Source organism: Tachypleus tridentatus, chromosome 10 (assembly GCF_004210375.1).
Source record: "Tachypleus tridentatus isolate NWPU-2018 chromosome 10, ASM421037v1, whole genome shotgun sequence".
NCBI lineage: Eukaryota > Metazoa > Arthropoda > Merostomata > Xiphosura > Limulidae > Tachypleus > Tachypleus tridentatus.
In genome coordinates this window covers 186434220-186452799 of record NC_134834.1, presented here as the reverse complement: position 1 = coordinate 186452799, position 18580 = coordinate 186434220, and the positions used below count along the sequence as shown (strand labels likewise).

The following is an 18580-nucleotide window of genomic DNA, read 5'->3' as shown; positions in this document are numbered from 1 at the left end:
TATTAAAGAATCATTTACAATGTGATGTCATTTATAAAACTCTTCTAATCAACTTTTATAACAGGTAAAATGATTGGTTGTTAATTTTAACAACTTAAATTAATCCAGTAATGTATAAGTTATATTTATTGGACACTTCAAGGTAGTTCTTTGTAAAGTTTAACTTGTTTATTAAGGTTAGAGGTCATGTTGTTTCGTTTATCTCAAAGACATAGCGCTTCAGAAACTGGCCAGATAACCAGTTGTTTTTATGTTCAACAAATAAAGAGTGATAATTATTATTCTTTTAAAAAAATATCCAAAAATTATTGCACACGTTGTGAGTGTGTATGCATCTTATACGCAAAAAGAAATCTAATAAATACGGTGCAGTTTGATAAGAACAACTATTTGTGAAAGAAAAGTTAGGGTTAACGAAATATATTTTTTTACCATTATTTTTAATACAACAGCGGGGTGGAGAGGACGGAATAATTTGAAATGTAGTTAAGCTCAAAAGAAAATTCAAAACGTCAGTTAAGACAAAGGTTAAAACGACAACTTCTGAGTAAGTCGGTAGGAAAGAATGACATCACAATTTACGAGGATACTCCTCCAAAATAAAACGGTGTCCTATTGTTACGTTTGAAAGCATGACCTCAATCATTGGTGGTGTTCAGGATGATGACCACGATTACATACTACTTCCGTTATATCAAACTTTCCACAGAATCTTCACTCGACATGGGCTTCCAAACATCTTGGCAAATCTTCCACAGACTCTTCACTGGACATTGGCTTCCAAACGTCTTGGCAAATCATCCAGACTCTTCTCTGGACATTGGTTTCCAAACATCTTGGCAAATCTTCCACAGACTCTTCACTGGAGTGAAATATTTAACAGTTAATTTACTGAGATAATTTGCATTTAATGCATTTGCTTCATCCTTAAAATTAACGGGGATTTAAACAGTACTTCCAAACGTCTTGGCAAATCTTCCACAGACTCTTCACTGGACATTGGCTTCCAAACGTCTTGGCAAATCTTCCACAGAATCTTCACTCGACATTGGCTTCCAAACATCTTGGCAAATCTTCCACAGACTCTTCACTGGACATTGGCTTCCAAACGTCTTGGCAAATCATCCAGACTCTTCTCTGGACATTGGTTTCTAAACATCTTGGCAAATCTTCCACAGACTCTTCACTGGACATTGGCTTCCAAACATCTTGATAAACCTTCCACAAACTCTTCACTGGACATTGGCTTCCAAACATCATAGCAAACTTTCCATAGACTCCACCAAACGTTAGCAAGACCAGTTTTGTTTGTTCATTGTTAAACGGAAAGCTAAAATGAACTGTTTGTGTTCTGCTCACCATGAATATCGAAATATAATTTTTAGCTTAGTAAGTTTTAGAACTTACCGGTGATCAACGGGAGACAAAAAGTCCAAAAACAAAAAATTTCACTGGAGCTGTATCATGGTTGTTGGTTGGTGTTTGTTATTAAGCACAGAGTTACTTATTGAGCTATCTGTGCTCTGCTCACCACAAATATCGAATCCCGGTTTCTAGCGTTGTACTTTCACAGATATACCACTGTGCCATTAACGGCGGAGCGGCATAAAGGAATAAGGTAAGTATACTGTAAAACGAGGTTACTGTTGTTCCAGTTTTCCTCAGCCATCTTTGTTTTGAGATGTGGTTGGAAACTCATTTTCGTCAACTTCTTTACCATCTCGGTAATTGCACTAGGAGATGTGCACAGCTCAAGGGTGTTGCTTGAGGTGCGAATTCGGAGCACGTTGTTGTAATAAAAACTTCATTAAGAAAAGGTAATCGAACTTTAGAAGAACGATGATGACGTGTCGTCGCACGTGAAAATTGTGGGTTCACTGGCGTTATTCTTAACACTTATTTATTTGGTTTATGGTGAATTTCTAACTATTAGACAGTGCAATGCCACATTGACTAGACTTATGTCCGGGGTAAAATGACTCAGTCCGAAAAGGATATTATAAAACCAAAGTTAACAACGTCTTACACCCTTCGCTTCCAGTATTAATACCAGAATCTCTCAAGATGTTGTTACCTTTGGTTTTATAATATCCTTTTCGGACTGAGTCATTTTACCCCGGACATAAGTCTAGTCAATGTGGCATTGCACTGTCTAATAGTTAGAAATTCACCATAAACCAAATAAATAAGTGTTAAGAATGTCGCCAGTGAACCACAATTTTCACGCGCGACAACACGTCATCATCGTTTTTCTAAAGTTCGATTACCCTTTCGTAATAAAGTTTTTATATCTTCATGAATTTCGCACAAAGTTACACGAGAGCTATCTGCGTTAGCCGTCCCTAATTTAGCAGTGTAAGGCTAGAAGGGAGACAATTATCATCACCCACCGCCAACTCTTGGGCTAATCTTCTACTGACGAGAAATAGGATTCACTGTAATATTATAAAGCCCACACAGCTGAAAGGGCGAACCAGTTTAGTGTAACGGGGATTTAAACTCGCGACCCCTCAGATTACAAGTCGATGCACTAATCTCCAAGCTATGCCGGGCCTCGTAATAAAGAAAATCTTAATGTTGACTGTATTACAGTGAAGCATATAAAAAATTCAATTTAGCTATATAAGATTTTGATGATGACTATTTCATATTATTATTCTTATAACGGTGTTTCTGGCAGGCAGTTGTTATAACCAACCACGTGGTCGCTTTCTGAAGGTGTATTTGTTCAGGTTTCTCTGGTGAAGACTGCATGAGTTAATTATACCATTATTGATCTGTTAATTTATTAATAAGTCTATCTCTAAATGCACTTGTTAAACGAAATATTTAACGGTTAATTTACTGAGATAATTTGCATTTAATGCATTTGCTTCATCCTTAAAATTAAACGTCGTAAAGTTTCTTGGATATTTGTGTTTTCTAAGTTTCATGTATTTAAGCCTATTTATTTATAGGACGTAGAAGATGCCTGTGTTATTTTAATTTTTCCACACACACATGATTTGATGACAATAACTTAAATCTGATAAGGGTCAGCAGTCCATTTGTAAAAAACAACTAAAGGACCAAATAAACTGAGCAACAGTGCTTGGGTAATCTTACTAAAACAGATGAATTTAGCGGTGGATTGGTTTGGTTTGTTCAGAATTTCGCGCAAAGCTACTCGAGGACTATCTGTGCTAGCCGTCCCTAATGTAGCAGTGTAAGAGTAGACGGAAGGCAGCTAGTCATCACCACCCACCGTCAACTGTTGGGCTACTCTTTTACCAACGAATAGTGAGACTGACCACAACATTATAACGCCCCCACGGCTGATAGGGCGAGCATATTTGGTGCGACGGAGATTCGAACCTACGACCCTCAGATTACGTGTCAAGTGCCTTAACCACCTGGCCATGCCAGGCCACAACTCTTACTGAACTCTCAAATTTTACTACAAGTGTGAACCATGTGACTTTAAGGCAGCACTTGTAACTTGGATCAATATTTAGTGAATGAGCAAGAAGTTTGTTTCTGAATTTCGCGCAAAGCTACACGAGGGCTATCTGCGCTAGCCGTGCCTAATTTAGCAGTGTAAGACTAGAGGAAAGGCAACTGGTCATCACCACCTACCACCGAATCTTGGGCTACTCTTTTACCAACGAATAGTGGGATTAACCATCACTTATAACGTCCACACGGCCTTAACCACCTCACCATGCCGGGTCATGAGCAAGAAAAAGAACTGTTTCTACCTTTATAAGGTAGAAGGATTTATAAATTACCTTTATAAGGGCTTACCTATTGATACTTCTTTTCTTTGGCTGGAACGAATAGCCAGAGCTACCATCGAGAAATGAACTAACAGCTGCAGCGCTTGGTTGCCATAGTGATATAATCTCATATGGATTGCTGCCTCTTGTATAGTTCTGGTCAGCAACCTGAGATTCGGGTGAGAGAAGTCGCTTTCGTCCAATTCATGTCTGACTACCTCTAGTCTACCACGTTCCTGGAGGGTCACGAGAGTCGCGTGCTGTGATAAGCTCGACTTTACAGCATCATTAAATGAAACGTTTCCTGAAATACGAAAATATTTTTATTATAGCGCCTTCAGTCACCAATGCCGACAACAGCGACGACATCCATATTTAAACAGAAAGTTTACTGCAGTTCTGAATCCAGTTGTGAATCTTCAAACAAACACGAAATGCCTTTCTCTGTTCAAAGTTAAGCATTTTAACATTCCAGTATAAACACGAAACTTCGTTTACTCTCAAATTTAATTAACGAAACGTCACAACTGTTAAAATTAATATATTTATTACAATATATTAAATAATATATTATTTATTAAATATATTTAAATCTGGTTTGGTTGTTTTGATTTCTTTTTTTTTATATGAAGTCAAGGGTGCGAGTAAATAAGATATACACGAAGCACCTTAGAAACTTTATAGATCCTTGAAGTGTACATTCATGTGGAATTGGGTTTAAAATCGCTTCTTTTGGTATTCTTCTTACCTTCATCATGAGAAAACATACCTTAACCAGAAAATCGCAGTCTTCACAATGACCTCTTTATTTTCGAAATATTTGAAAATAATACAAGAATGGTTTGTTTGTATGTTTTTATGAATTTTGCGGAAAGCTACACGAGGGCTATCTACGTTAGCCGTCCCTAGTTTAGCAGTGTAAGACTATAGGGAAGGCAGCTATCGGAGCATCACCATCCACCACCAACGTTTGGGCTACTCTTTTACCAATGAATAGTGAGTTTGACCATAGCACTTTAACACTCTCACAGCTGTAAAGGCGAGCATGTTTGGGGTGACGGGGATTCAAACCCGCGACCCTCAGATTACGACTCGAGCGCCCTAACCACCTGGCCATGTCCGACCTACAAAAATGGAAACGGATATTTTACAGGATTACCCAATGAAAATAATCCGGTTTCAAAGTTAGGGATTTATTATTTTCGATCTGAACGGCTCTTTATGCGACCAGGTCAGAGACTCCGAGGTCCAAACATAGCTGTCGTTAACTTTGAATATCTGGTCATAGGAAAGACAGGTAGTCACTAACACCTGCCGGCTATGCGGCTGCTCCTACCAAATAGTGTGATTGACTGTCAATTTTGTAATGCGTAGCTGGAATCGTGTTCAGCGATGTGTCGTTGGCTTGAACCTTGAATCTTCTGGGTGGCAACTCAACAAGCCAACCACCAAGCCCCAATAACAGCCTCTCAAAGTGAGAATTTTCAAATAATCGCTGCAGTTACTAACTATATATTGTCATGAAAATTATTTCGGTTGTACATTTATCCAAACTTAAGAGGTTAATTGATTTTTGTTTTCTTTATAAAAACCTGGAAGACTATTTCTTGCGACGTATATTTGTTGTGTTTTTGTTCAGCACAAATTACACCATGAGTTATCTGTACTTTGCCCACTATGAGTATCGTAACTCGACTTTTAGCGTCACAGGCCCTCAGATGTACCGCTGAGCCATGGAGAAGCAGTGACGTAATAAAACCTCTGGAACAAATATGTTTTCTATATGTTAGCTACCGAGTGCGAAGAAAGGCAGGTCCGCTCAAAATGGCTGTGATTACATTGATAAGCTAAAACTTAATGTAATGGTGTAACGAGGACAAATACAGTTTCTGTATGTTATCTTATAATCTTTAAGGAATTATTCGTGTTTTGACCACAACACCTAACGCCTCACATCAGAACAAATGTTAGTTTACGAATGACGCTATTTTGATTAAATAAGGAAACACACAATTAGGTCATCCATGTTGGAATAATCCTATCACACATACGTGAAATGCTTACCTTCGGTTACGATGTGTCCACCACCATGTTCTATAAGTTCGCTCAACCATCTGATTTCTAAAACGATGCTGTCTAACATCATTCCGTTATAATCTTCAACTAGGTGTTGCCCCAAAACCAAACACACGAGTGGAAATGGTGACAACACCATATGTCTCTGATGGGATCGAATCACGTGGCCTGCTAAATCTGAGCACATCTCGACTTCGGTTTTAAATAAGACGTGACGGTGTCTGAAAAACACACATTACAAGAAATCGGTTGAAACTAATTGATAGAGCAAATAGATATTTTAATATTTCTATATCTTTGAAGGTTTCATTTATTTATTTTGAAAACTGCTTTCAGCTTATGAATATTTATTTAGTTTATCTTTTTTTAGATTTGTTTCTCAATTATAAGAAACATTAAAAACTGTTAAATATATTCTCAAGTCAAACCTGATTGAACTTTTGATTTTTGTGTTTCAAAATGTTTGTGCAAAACTACATAAATGATTATCTGCGCATATCCGACCCTAATTCTTAGAGTAAGCGAGAGAGAATGAAGCTAGTGAATATAATTAGCTTCTCATAACTCTGACTGTCACTCTTATAAAACTCAACAGGTAGCCCGATGTGGTTTTGCTATAAGAAAACACTCACTCTTATAAAAAAAAAAAAAATAGTGTTTACTTTTGCTGCAACATGCAACCATGAATCCTCAGATTCACACTCTAGGCACTGGGATATATCCAACCATGACTCAGTAATAATAGTTCCATTATCTTTATGCAACATTTACATGGAATTATTTCAAAGGCTCTGTTGGCCGAGGTCAAATGGATTCATATTATATGTATATCCAAATGTTATTTTTAAACACAGTGGTGTATGAAAGGCATTTTGATATATTGGAAATAAACGACCTTAAAACACAAAATTTGTTGTTTTTCTTTAATTGGACACTCAACGTTTCGCCTCACATCTTCTTGAAAAGCATTCCACTTAAACACAAAGTAACTGACAGTACAAATTTTCAAATGATTTAAATAATAACCCTTTTAAAGCTACGTATTATCCGTTATGATTCGTGTTTCAAGGTCCTTTTGTATTGTAATGCACTCAAATGTTGTTTAGGTTAATCGGCTCACAAGTTGTCTTGTACTTGAAAGAAGTTTAGTAAAATCGTATGTCAGTATAACAGTCAGGTAACTTAAGTTAACCTTGGTTCAAGACTGTGTAAACTCCTGTCAACAGCGTTTCCACAGAATTCTTTCACTGAGATTGGATCTATTATGTTGAAATACACAGAGCCGAAGTTGTCATTGAGCAGGCTACGTGCCTTTATCAGGCCCTGCAAAGAGAAACGTTGAATCAACAAGTAAACATTTTGTTGTAAAAATAACAGTAATAAGAATTAATTAAATGATACAGATTTGAATATCTGGTCTTGGTTTCCAAAGAAATTACCATACGAATTGGGACTTGTCTAATCATCGACGTCAAATATCAAATTGGTCTAACGATTAGGACGTGAGATCTTCTCGCTTTGTTACGTATCTATACCTTTTAAGTCTTAACAAATCACCAAAAAATCGGTTATTCAACAAGGGGAAAATTGTTGTCTGTAGTAGAAGTAATAATTTCATTGAATATCATGTTTCAGAATATCAAATAACGGAGAAAAATTTATAATAAACAGAGTTAACACTTTGAAAGTACTTATTATTATCAGTCTAATAAAAAGAACATTACTATAATATAGTGTAAATAATATTAAAATATTTAATATTGTTATTAGTCTGATAAAATAACATTTCTATAATATAGTGTTTAAATAATATTAAAATGTTTATTATTACTAGTCTGATAAAAGAACACCTCTATGATATAGTGTGTAAACTATGAAAATGTTTAATATTATTATTAATCTGATAAAAAAATCTATAATACTGAGAGTAAACAATATGACAGTTGTAGTATTATTTTTCGTCCAAATGTGTTTATACACGTTCACGCAAACAGCAAGCAAAGTGGTCAAATCGAGCGTCGTTTGGTGGTCACGTAAAATTAAATCTAGTGTTTCTGAAACTGTAGAACACAGCATTATACTTGTCTGTTCATAACTTCTTTCTTTCTCTTGCTAATGTGGCTCTTCAATCTGTCATCAAACATGCTAATACCTCACGGCCTACTTAGGCTTAAGCGGGTTATTGGATTTAAAAACGACCCTTTTCCTCAAAACAATCGTAGCGCCGCCTATGAATAATAATCTTGATAAAAATGACACGAACAGTAATGTAAAACCAAAAACAAAAATCTTGTAGTAAAAATCACATACATAAAACTTTAATATTTTTAGACATTTCCTTATAAGAAAAAAAATCATTTTTTCCACTTTGCGTTTTTACAAGCGAAATTTTATTTATTTTTTAATGGAGTCGAATTCCCAGCGTAAATCTTCTTTATTCTATATTTTTTTACATTCTGTACAATAATGATTATTAACTATTAACTTTTTATTTTAAAATTAAAATACATATTTCCTCCTTTCAATCTACGTAACCAGAAAGCAAGACACCTGGAGTCAGAAATCGCTTACCGAAGTCGATTCTTTAGGTTTCGGGATACCCAGGAGTTCATAAGCATACAAAGTTTCCTCGAGGGTTCTATCATAGGAGATAGCAATAGGCACAATAGTTATATCTGGGACCTGGCCGGTGAAGTACAGTTCCAGCGATGTTTGTAACAGACCTAATAAATTAAATAAAACATTAACAATATACTAAAGTTTTTACAGATATTTTGATTGGTTTCCAAAACACGAGACTCGTCTTTCATTCGCTGGAACTTTTATGAAGAATAAGTGCCTTCATTGAATATTATAAAACACTAAATTTTTCTTTTTGAGAATTTCAAAGAAAATGTTCTAAACAAATTTGTTATTTCCAGCAAAACATTTTTCTTATTGGTTGTTTCCTTGGGTAATTCCATTATATTTGAATATAATTCAATTTATGATAAATCTCGAAATACACAACATTATGTTAGACTAGTTGCTTTTTTTGTCAGAAAAATTTATTTATTTTACTTAATATTTTTTATAACAATTGTATTTTCAACCTTAGAGTCGATTCCTTTCGGTGGACTCAGCAGATAGTCCGATGAGACTTTTCTATAAAACAGTCACACCCTACCTTAGAGACCCGAAGATAAGGCTTAGTGGTCTCTAATTTTGAACTGCTAATTAGAGCAAAGGAAACCAGTTTGTGGCACTGATCACATGAGAGCATAATTTAATGTCACGTATGTAAACAGCATTGAATTTCGCGAAGGCTATCGGCGCTAGCTGTCCCAAATTTAGCAGCAAAGGCCTAAAGGGAAGACAGCTACTGATCACCACCCACCCCCAAATCTTGGGCTAGTCCTTTATTAACGAACAGTGAATTGAATCGTCACATTATAACACCTCCATAGAGAGTCGGTAATTCAATCCCACGGCCATCAGAATGCGAGTCAAGCATCCTGACCATCTTTATGAAAAACATGGCGCCACTATTTTAATTGATTCTGTTACTTTCTGCTATATATTTTACACCTACATTTAATGATTTTAAAGATATTTTGTCCCGTTTGATCAGTTCTTTACAGATATATGTGACCTAAGGTAGCCGTCCCTAATTTAGCAGTGTATGACTAGAGGGAAGGCAGCTAGTCATCACCACCCACCGTCAACTCTTGGGCTATTCTTTTGCCAACGAATAGTTGGCGATGGGTGATGATGACTAGCTGTCTTCTCTCTAGTCTTACACTGCTAAATTAGGGACGGCTATCGGAGATAGCCCTTGTGTAGCTTTGCGCGAAATTTAAAACAAACCAAACCCTCTGGAAGAGAGACAATCTTGATTTATAAACATTGTTCAGCGGGTTGTGGTCTTCTGGAAATTGGACATCGTTCGTTATCGTGGTTATAGTGGCCAATAAGATCAAATAATCCTAATTACTAATTAGTTTGTTATTATCTTCACACAATAATCATTATTTAATTTATGTGCTACGTTTGATGCTCTTAATAGGTCGCATGTGTGTATGTGTTTTCTTATAGCAAAGCCACATCGGGCTATCTGCTGAGTCCGCCGAGGGGAAAGAGGTCGTCTACGGCATGGTGGTAGTATATTTAAATAAGTAGTTATTTATTTATGACTAATATGTACATGCATATAGCCAAACTACAGAAAACTTAAGATGAAAGAAAGAGTTAAGCCACCGAATAGACTAATTACTAAGTTGTTAAAACGTGCACATTCTAGACACACATGGACTTCTATCTATTGTGCGTGAGTGAAAATAAATATGAATGTATAGTAAACCACGTTAGAGCTGGTATATAACCTCGACCCTTTAGGTGTTGCGGCTGCTAACCTGCTGCCGCCTACAAGATGTCCTTATAAATCTAAAATTAAAATTTAACTGATTGGTAATTGGGATTAAATGACTAGATAGTTTATTTCTTTCCATTATACTGTCAATAAATTTCACAAAATATCAACATATTGAGTAAGGCCAGTTTAATCTAAATGCACATCAAAGGCTCGACTTCGTTTAATGTAATTCACTATAGAATCAAAAAGTTATGAGAGGTTTGTGTTCTACTTCTTGTTTAATACAAAATCCCACCAAGGGATGACCCAGATTTAATATAATCGATTACAGAGAAAGCAAGGTATGAATGGCTTGTTTTTTCTCTGATCTAATCTAATATTTAATAGTGGTTCAACTCACTCAGTTAAGTGGTACAACTATTAGCGAACAAAAACATCGCAAAAAATTAAATTGGCATCCAGAAAAAAATATACAAAAAAATTTCATGAAGTCTTCGTATTTTCGTCAGTAGCGTATTTAGGTAGGGGCTAGAGGGGGTTCAGCCCCAGAATCCATGGTCTTAATGGGGATCCATTGATAATTTTATTCTATGTACACTAACATGGTAGGTAGGGCCCACAAAAATTATTACCCCATGGGCCTACACAACTTTAAATCCGTCACTGATTTTCGCGTGAAAGAAATCAAATTCCAGGATGACCGATTTATCTACAGCTAACAACTTAATACTTTGTAGTCGTGTCTTAAGATAATTTCTTAGCTAATGGTTCATACAGTATCACAATTTGAGATTTTAACTCGTTGCTGTTGCGACACCAGAAAAATAGTAGATTTACTTATCCTAAAATTTAAACTTCAGGATATACAGGATAATTTATCTTCAGTTTCAAACTTAGGTTTACCCCTTTTTATAGGTCATTTGTGATAACTTCATTTGTTTTTATCTGTTGTGCTCTGAGGTTCAATCCCCCTTGGTGAACGGAACACACAGCCTATTGTGTAGCTTTGCATTAAACGCTGGGCCCGGCATGGCCAAGCGCGTTAAGGCGTGCGACTCGTAATCCGAGGGTCGCGAGTTCGCATCCCCGTCGCGCCAAACATGCTCGCCTTTTCAGCCGTGGGGACGTTATAATGTAACGATCAATCCCACTAGTCGTTTGTAAAAGAGTAGCCCAAGAGTTGGCGGTGGGTAGTGACGACTCTCTGCCTTCCCTCTAGTCTTACACTGTAAAATTAAGGACGGCTAGCGCGGATAGCCCTCGTGAAGCTTTGCGCGAAATTTCACAAACAAACTAGACCAGGATCTGAAACTATCAAATCTTCACGTTTTTACCAATATAGGCTAACAACGTGGGTGTTCTGTTTATCTGTGCCCAAATAAGTTATTTTTATTTAAACACAGTCCAAACGCAAACACTCAAACTGTCTAAAGGCTTGTGAAAAAGTGTTAAGCAAACATTTAGAACTCATGAGCACCACAACTCTGACCCCTAGTCTGTCCAAACCTGTTTGGTTAGTTCCTGAGCCTTTGCAGTTTATTCGGAGGAAAATTTTACTTTCAGACAGGATAAGGTTCAATGATATTAGCTGAAGCTCTATAGTGAAACAGTTGGCGGACTGTGTTCTTGATTGGCCTTGCTTTTAATCCCCATCATCACCACCACCACACATATACACCAGAAAAGAAAAAGAAGGAAAGTTATGGATGTTCTACCAGAACTTACTGAAATACCTAAATCTTTGTGTGGACTCATAATCTAATACTAAGATTCACATGGTTGCTTCTAGTTGAAGCAGGCCGGGCATAGTCAAGTAGTTAAAGCGCTCGAGTGGTAATTTGAGGGTTGCAGGTTCGAAACATGCTCGCCCTTTTAGCCGTGGAGGGTGTTATAATGTACGATCAATCCCACTAATCGTTGGTAAAAGAGTAGCCCAAGAGTCAGCGGTGGGTGGTGATGACTAGCTGCCTTCCTTCTAGTCTTACACTGCTAAATTAGGGACGGCTAGGGTAGATAGTCCTCGAGTAGCTTTGAGCGAAATTCAAAACAAATGAACAAACAATCTAGTTGAAGCATCCATATTTGAGGTCAGGCTCACGCGGTTCACAGTTTTATTCCAACCCTAATTGGTATTGGTCAGCAGTAAGTTTACAGCACTTAAACTTGGGCTTTAATTTTCCCCGGTGAACAGAATGCAACTAGCCTAACGGGTAACTTTGCACAGAAACACCACCGATGACCTTATTATGGAAACATAAAACATTTGTCTATTTCTACTGAAAATTTCCCAACCCTAACCTTGACTGTGGAATACATCAACTGAACTGCAACTCTTTTCACGTTTCCTTTGTTTAAACGTGAGAGTCTACAGATCTAACCTTATTGATATTCGTGACAAATAGTTCTCACCTGAATACCTTTCTAGGTTTTATTTCTATATCATTTATATTTTTGCGGATTTGTATTAACACGCCGTCCTAGTTGATTGGTTTCTATATTACATTATCACTGCTTAATTTTTACCGGCTCTTTCCGGACTTCAGATCAGGAACCAGTTTTGTTTCTAAAAGCGGATTCGCTATAATTAATTTTAAGACTATTTCAGTTGCACTTGGAGTGGATAATTAACTTACGTAATCAACAATGTTATTCCGCTCCACCACCACGGCTATATAGTTTTGTTTGTTTGTTTAGAACTTCGCGCTAAGCTACACGAGGACAATATGCGCTAGCCGTCCTCAATTCAGAAGTGTAAGACTACAGGGAAGACAGCTAGTCATCACCACCCACCGCTAACTATTGGGCTACTCTTTTACCAACGAATAGTGGGATTGACAGTCACATTATACAGCTCCCCACGACTGAAAGGGCGAGCATGTTTGGTGCGACGGGGATTCGAACCCGCGACCTTCAGATTACGAGTCGAGTGCCCTAAGTACGTGGCTATGTCGAGCCTGGCTATATGGTAACCTCAGTAACTTTCAAGGTATCTTCCAACTCTCACACCTTCTACCCCCCCACTCCCATGTCATTATTGATGTTGTATCCTCATATTTTTCTTCTATGCATTAAATATTCTTGATAACATGATTGCACGTGGTTTATTTATTCCGTAAATTAAAGTAACTCTATTTCTTCTTACAGTTATTACTTTCATTAACAGTATAAGTTAGTATGTTTACTGTATCGATTTCTCTCATTTCTACTCATCATATCATAATAATATATTTTACATTATTAGCTTAGCAAATCTACATGTCCAGGGCTGGCCAAATTCCATAAAATATTTTAGGATTACAGCCGAAAATATCACTAACGGGTGAGGATACCCGCTGAGGAAACAATGCATTATAACATATGTAAATAAAAACGTAAGAACAGCGTAATTATCTAAAGTCATTACTGAGCTGTGCTTGAGAGGAGAATGCGATTTGATGGAGATGGGGCTGACCACTAGGTTTATTTTTATTTCCAGTCCTCTTTTTGGACAGCTAGAAAAATAAGGAAAGGAGAAAGGGTAAATATAAGATAGCGCTTCTGTTACGAAGAGTAAATATGACAACGCCTTCAAGTGGAAGTTCCAGGCACCAACCGTGGATTCAAGTCTGAACAATTTATAGCACTTGCTAAACTAGAGATCCAAAAGATATGATTGAGTCTGAACATTTTAATCGCTATCAACATTAGATCACACCAGTCGTGAAAAGTTAAAATAAAAAATACACTAGAAACGTGAAAGTTTCGGTCGGTTAAAATAAAACTATTTACATTTGGTTTGTTTTGATTTTTTTTTTTTCGAATTTCGCGCAAAGCTACACGATGGCTATCTGCACTAGTCGTCCCTAATTTAGCAGTATAAGACTAGAGAGAAGGAAGATAGTCGTTACCACCCATCGTCAACTCTTGGGCTACTCTTTTGCCAACGAATAGTGGGATTGACCATCACGTTATAACGCCCTCACGGCTAGAAGGGCGAGAATGTTTGGTGTGACGTGGATTGTAACCCGCAATCCTCATATTACGAGTCGAGTGACTACCTTAACCACGTGCCAAAGGATAACCCCCACCGAGTAGCACAGTGGCATGTCTGCAGCCTTATAACGCTAGAAATCGGTTTTCGATACCTGTGGTGAGCGGAATGCAGATGGTCCATTGTGCAGCTTTGTGCTTAACTCCAAACAAAGTCAAGGGATATTCTCAAGTCCTTTAATGTAAATCCCACTCTGCAATGGAGTACATAACAATTTAGATATGAATTAAATACAATTATATTACCAAATTCATCAATAATTACACAATAGTTAACGTTTGTAGCAGGTTTGGTTTGGTTTGAATTTCGCACAAGGCGACTCGGGAGCTAATATGCAAAAGCCGTCTCTATTTTATCAGTGATAGATTAGGGTTAAGGCACCTCGTCAACGCCACTTACCGTCAACTCTATACCAACGAATAGTGGGATTTATTGAAACATTATTGCGGCCCCGCAGCTGAAAGAGCGAACACGTTCGATGGCAGGGATTCGAACACGCGACCCTCAGATTCCAAGTCGACAACCCCAACCAACACGCAATGTTAGAAACCATTCTGTTGCAGGAAATATTATAAATGAACTATAATTACATTTTTACTGCTTACGTTTTCGAATACATACCGATACAGTAATTTAACCATGTCCAGCGATTACTGCGAGTCTCATGGTTTGGATTATTGTCTGCTGGCACACAGCCAACACACGACAACTTGTAAAGGAAAAATATTCTGCAGTCTTAAATTGTTTTCAGTCAAGCTCAGATGATCTACCTTCTCTTGCATCGTCATAAAAAAAATAGTACAAACTTTTTCCTGTAGGAAACTTGATAATTTTATCTAGCTTGAAATGTCCGTTTTGCTTCGCATATCGCACAAACAAACCTACTTAAAGGCTACCTACGCTAGCTAGATCTTTATAATTTTCAAGAGACAGACTAGAGGAAAGACAATGTGAAACAGAAGTACTGGTATTTTAAACCTGAACGCCCCACTCAAGGTCAGAAACGTTTAAGTTTCACGCATAATAGCTTGTAATATTGAGCAAATGAGCAAAGGAAAGTTATGGTATAGCCAACTGGTTAGGGAGCACGACTCGTAATACGAAGATCGCGGATTCGAATCCCTGTCACACCAAAACATCCTCGTTCTTTCAGCCGTGGGGGGCGTTATAACGTGACGGTCACTCCCACGTTGGTAAAAGAATAGCCTAAGAGTTGGCGGTGGATGGTAATGACTAGCTGCCTTCCCTCTAGTCTTACACTGGTTAATTAGGGACGACTAGAATAGATAGCCCTCGTGTAGCTTTGTGAGAAATTAAAAACAAAAACAGCAGCAGCAAAGGGAAAAAAGATACAGTATGTTGGTGGTATCCACTGCCACAGCGAGTTTCTATAATTGTGAATCTGAGAGGTTGACTGTCATTCTTATAATACTCTCACGGATCTGTAAATGCTGTGAGTGTATCTTATAAGCGTAGTCCAGAATGCTGACCACTAGGCCGTGCCCCAGCCCTAGTCCTAAGAGAGAGAGTGAGACATTAGTACTACAAACACATATCGATGGTTAGCTTTTACTACTTAGACAAAACAATATTTTCTTAAGCGCAAAGCTATACAGTGGTTTATCTGGGCTATGATCACCGCAGGGATCGAGTCCTCGTTTGTAGCGCTACAAGCCCTCAAACTTGGGGTTGAACCAACAGTGGTCTAGTCTTTAGAGGCCAATCACTTTCCTGTATTGATGCGTTATACATGAGAATATATTACCTGACATTATATAGGTCTCAGATGTTTAGCTTGCATTTATCATAGTTCGAAAATTAACTTTGTACGAAATCCGTGTAGCACCCATATTAAAAACACAATGTAGTAACATTGATGAGTGATAACACTAAGTGTTGTAACATTAATGAGTGATAACACAAGGTGTTGTAGTAACATTAATCACTGATAACATGAAGTTTTTTAATAACTTTAATGACTGGTAACAGAAGGTGTTATAATTTTAATGCCTGGTAACACTAGGTATTATAATAACTTTAATGACTGGTGACATAAGGTTTTGTATGCTTATTCAGCTAACTCTTTCTACAGCTGTGAAGCTAGAAGAACCGCACTAAGTGTCCTTCATCTATATGGTGTAGTCCCTCTGGCTAGGGGTACTAAGTGTCCTTCATCTATATGGTGTCGTCCCTCTGGCTAGGGGTACTAAGTGTCCTTCATCTATATGGTGTAGTCCCTCTGGCTAGGGGTACTAAGTGTCCTTCATCTATATGGTGTAGTCCCTCTGGCTAGGGGTACTAAGTGTCCTTCATCTATATGGTGTAGACCCTCTGGCTAGGGGTACTAAGTGTCCTTCATCTATATGGTGTAGTCCCTCTGGCTAGGGGTACTAAGCGTCCTTCATCTATATGGTGTAGTCCCTCTGGCTAGGGGTACTAAGTGTCCTTCATCTATATGGTGTAGTCCTCTGGCTAGGGGATGCTAAGTGTCCTTCATCTATATGGTGTAGTCCCTCTGGCTAGGGGTACTAAGTGTCCTTCATCTATATGGTGTAGTCCCTCTGGCTAGGTGTACTAAGCGTCCTTCATCTATATGGTGTAGTCCCTCTGGCTAGGGGATACCAAGTGTCCTTCATCTATATGGTGTAGTCCTTATGGCTAGGGGTACTAAGTGTCCTTCATCTATATGGTGTGGTCCCTCTGGCTAGGGGGTACTAAGTGTCCTTCATCAATATGGTGTCGTCTTTCTGGCTAGGGATACTAAGTGTCTTTCATCTATATGGTGTAGTCCCTCTGGCTAGGGGGTACTAAGTGTCCTTCATTTGTATGGTGTATTCCCTATTGCTAGGGGATACTAAGTGACTTTATCTATATGATGTTTTACTGCTTAATGGGCACTAAGGGTCTTCATCTATATGATATAGTTCCTTTACCTAGGAGGGTACTAAGGGTTTTTATCTACATGATCTAGTCCTTCTGTCTCGGGGGTACTAAGAGAGCTAAAACACCCCCAAATGGCCACCTACGTAGGCTGGCGATTTGAAAATAGGGTTTTAAGGTTTGTGGACTATAAATGGTTTTGAATTTTGCGTCACTGGTCCCATCTCAGGATCACACAAACGCCATGTTTCAACCTATGTGACTATCACCACCCACAAACTAGCGGTAAAAATAATTGAACCACGTGCTCGGGTAATACGGGTGGGTGTCCAAACAGATGATGTTTTTCAGGCATAGAATTCATCTGGATTGGTTGTAGAATTAATTGGGGATGATGGAAGATTTTGAACGTACACTGAACGTATGTTAATTAAAAATAAAATGTATTATTGTAATGGTAATATCTGATATTTCGACCTAGACTTGGCTATAAATGACACCGTTTAGCTGACTGCGACACAGCTGAGTACATGTCCGTGCACGTTATGTAACTAGAAATAATAATTACATAGGTATGTATATTGCAACACAAAACCGAAATGGCACTAGAAGGTAGACGTATCTGGTGCGTGACCGAAGGTGTGGGATTTAACTTGTCTGATGTTACTGTCACTAGCTTTAACAAAATCTAACCACCACATAGCGACCTCTACTCTCGCTCATGTCGAACTTTCGTGTTAAAAAACAAACAATCCCATGCACACGAAAACATGTTTTCCAAAATTAAAAATTTTGATTTATATAAATTTAATTTTACTTATATGCTATAAATCATATTTTTTATAAAACTTAGGATATGACTGTCAGACCCCGTGATGCACCCTTACGGATTTCACTTTCAGAAGCATTAGTCTAGGAGCCCATCTTGTTTTGTTTCGCTTTGTAACCTAAAAGAAAAAACGTTTCGTTATTTTACCACTTATTGGATTAAACACAACTAATCCAATGAAAAAAAAATCATATGTTTGCTTTTATTTATAGTTTGGGTTGTTGCAAAGCCCTTCCAATTGTCAAAGCAATTGGTTGTTAATTTAATCTTTTTAAAGATGAATTACCTCGATATTCAACATTTTCAACCTGAAATTACTTCCTGTGACTCCTGCTAAACAACCAAGTGAGAGAGCTTGTGTTTTCAACAAACACTTCTCTCCCCAAACAGATTTGGTCACACCAAACATACTCGCCCTTTCAACCGTGGGGGTGTTATAATGTAACGGTCAATCCCACTAGTCGTTTGTAAAAGAGTAGCCCAAGAGTTGGCGGTGGGTAGTGACGACTCTCTGTCTTCTCTCTAGTCTTACACTGCTAAATTAGGGACGGCCAGCGCAGATAGCCCTCGTGTAGCTTTGCGCGAAATTCAAACAGACGAACTGTTCCCAAATTTCATTTATATAACCTCTCTATCGTTCTGGGCAGTGTACATGCTAC

General features: G+C 37.8%; 1 protein-coding gene across 5 annotated transcripts in view; it reads right to left on the bottom strand.

Annotated features, from left to right (window-relative positions):
* LOC143231135 (dihydroxyacetone phosphate acyltransferase-like) overlaps positions 1–18580 on the bottom strand; it is a 70744-nt gene that overhangs the window by 10362 nt on the left and 41802 nt on the right. For all 5 annotated transcript variants that reach the window (XM_076465768.1, XM_076465767.1, XM_076465766.1 and 2 more), the window contains exons 6-9: positions 8403–8554; positions 7024–7154; positions 5820–6052; positions 3784–4059 (exon numbers count right to left, since the gene is read on the bottom strand). In XM_076465768.1, the coding sequence (XP_076321883.1) occupies positions 3784–4059; positions 5820–6052; positions 7024–7154; positions 8403–8554 (792 nt within the window). The remainder of the gene's footprint in view (positions 1–3783; positions 4060–5819; positions 6053–7023; positions 7155–8402; positions 8555–18580) is intronic.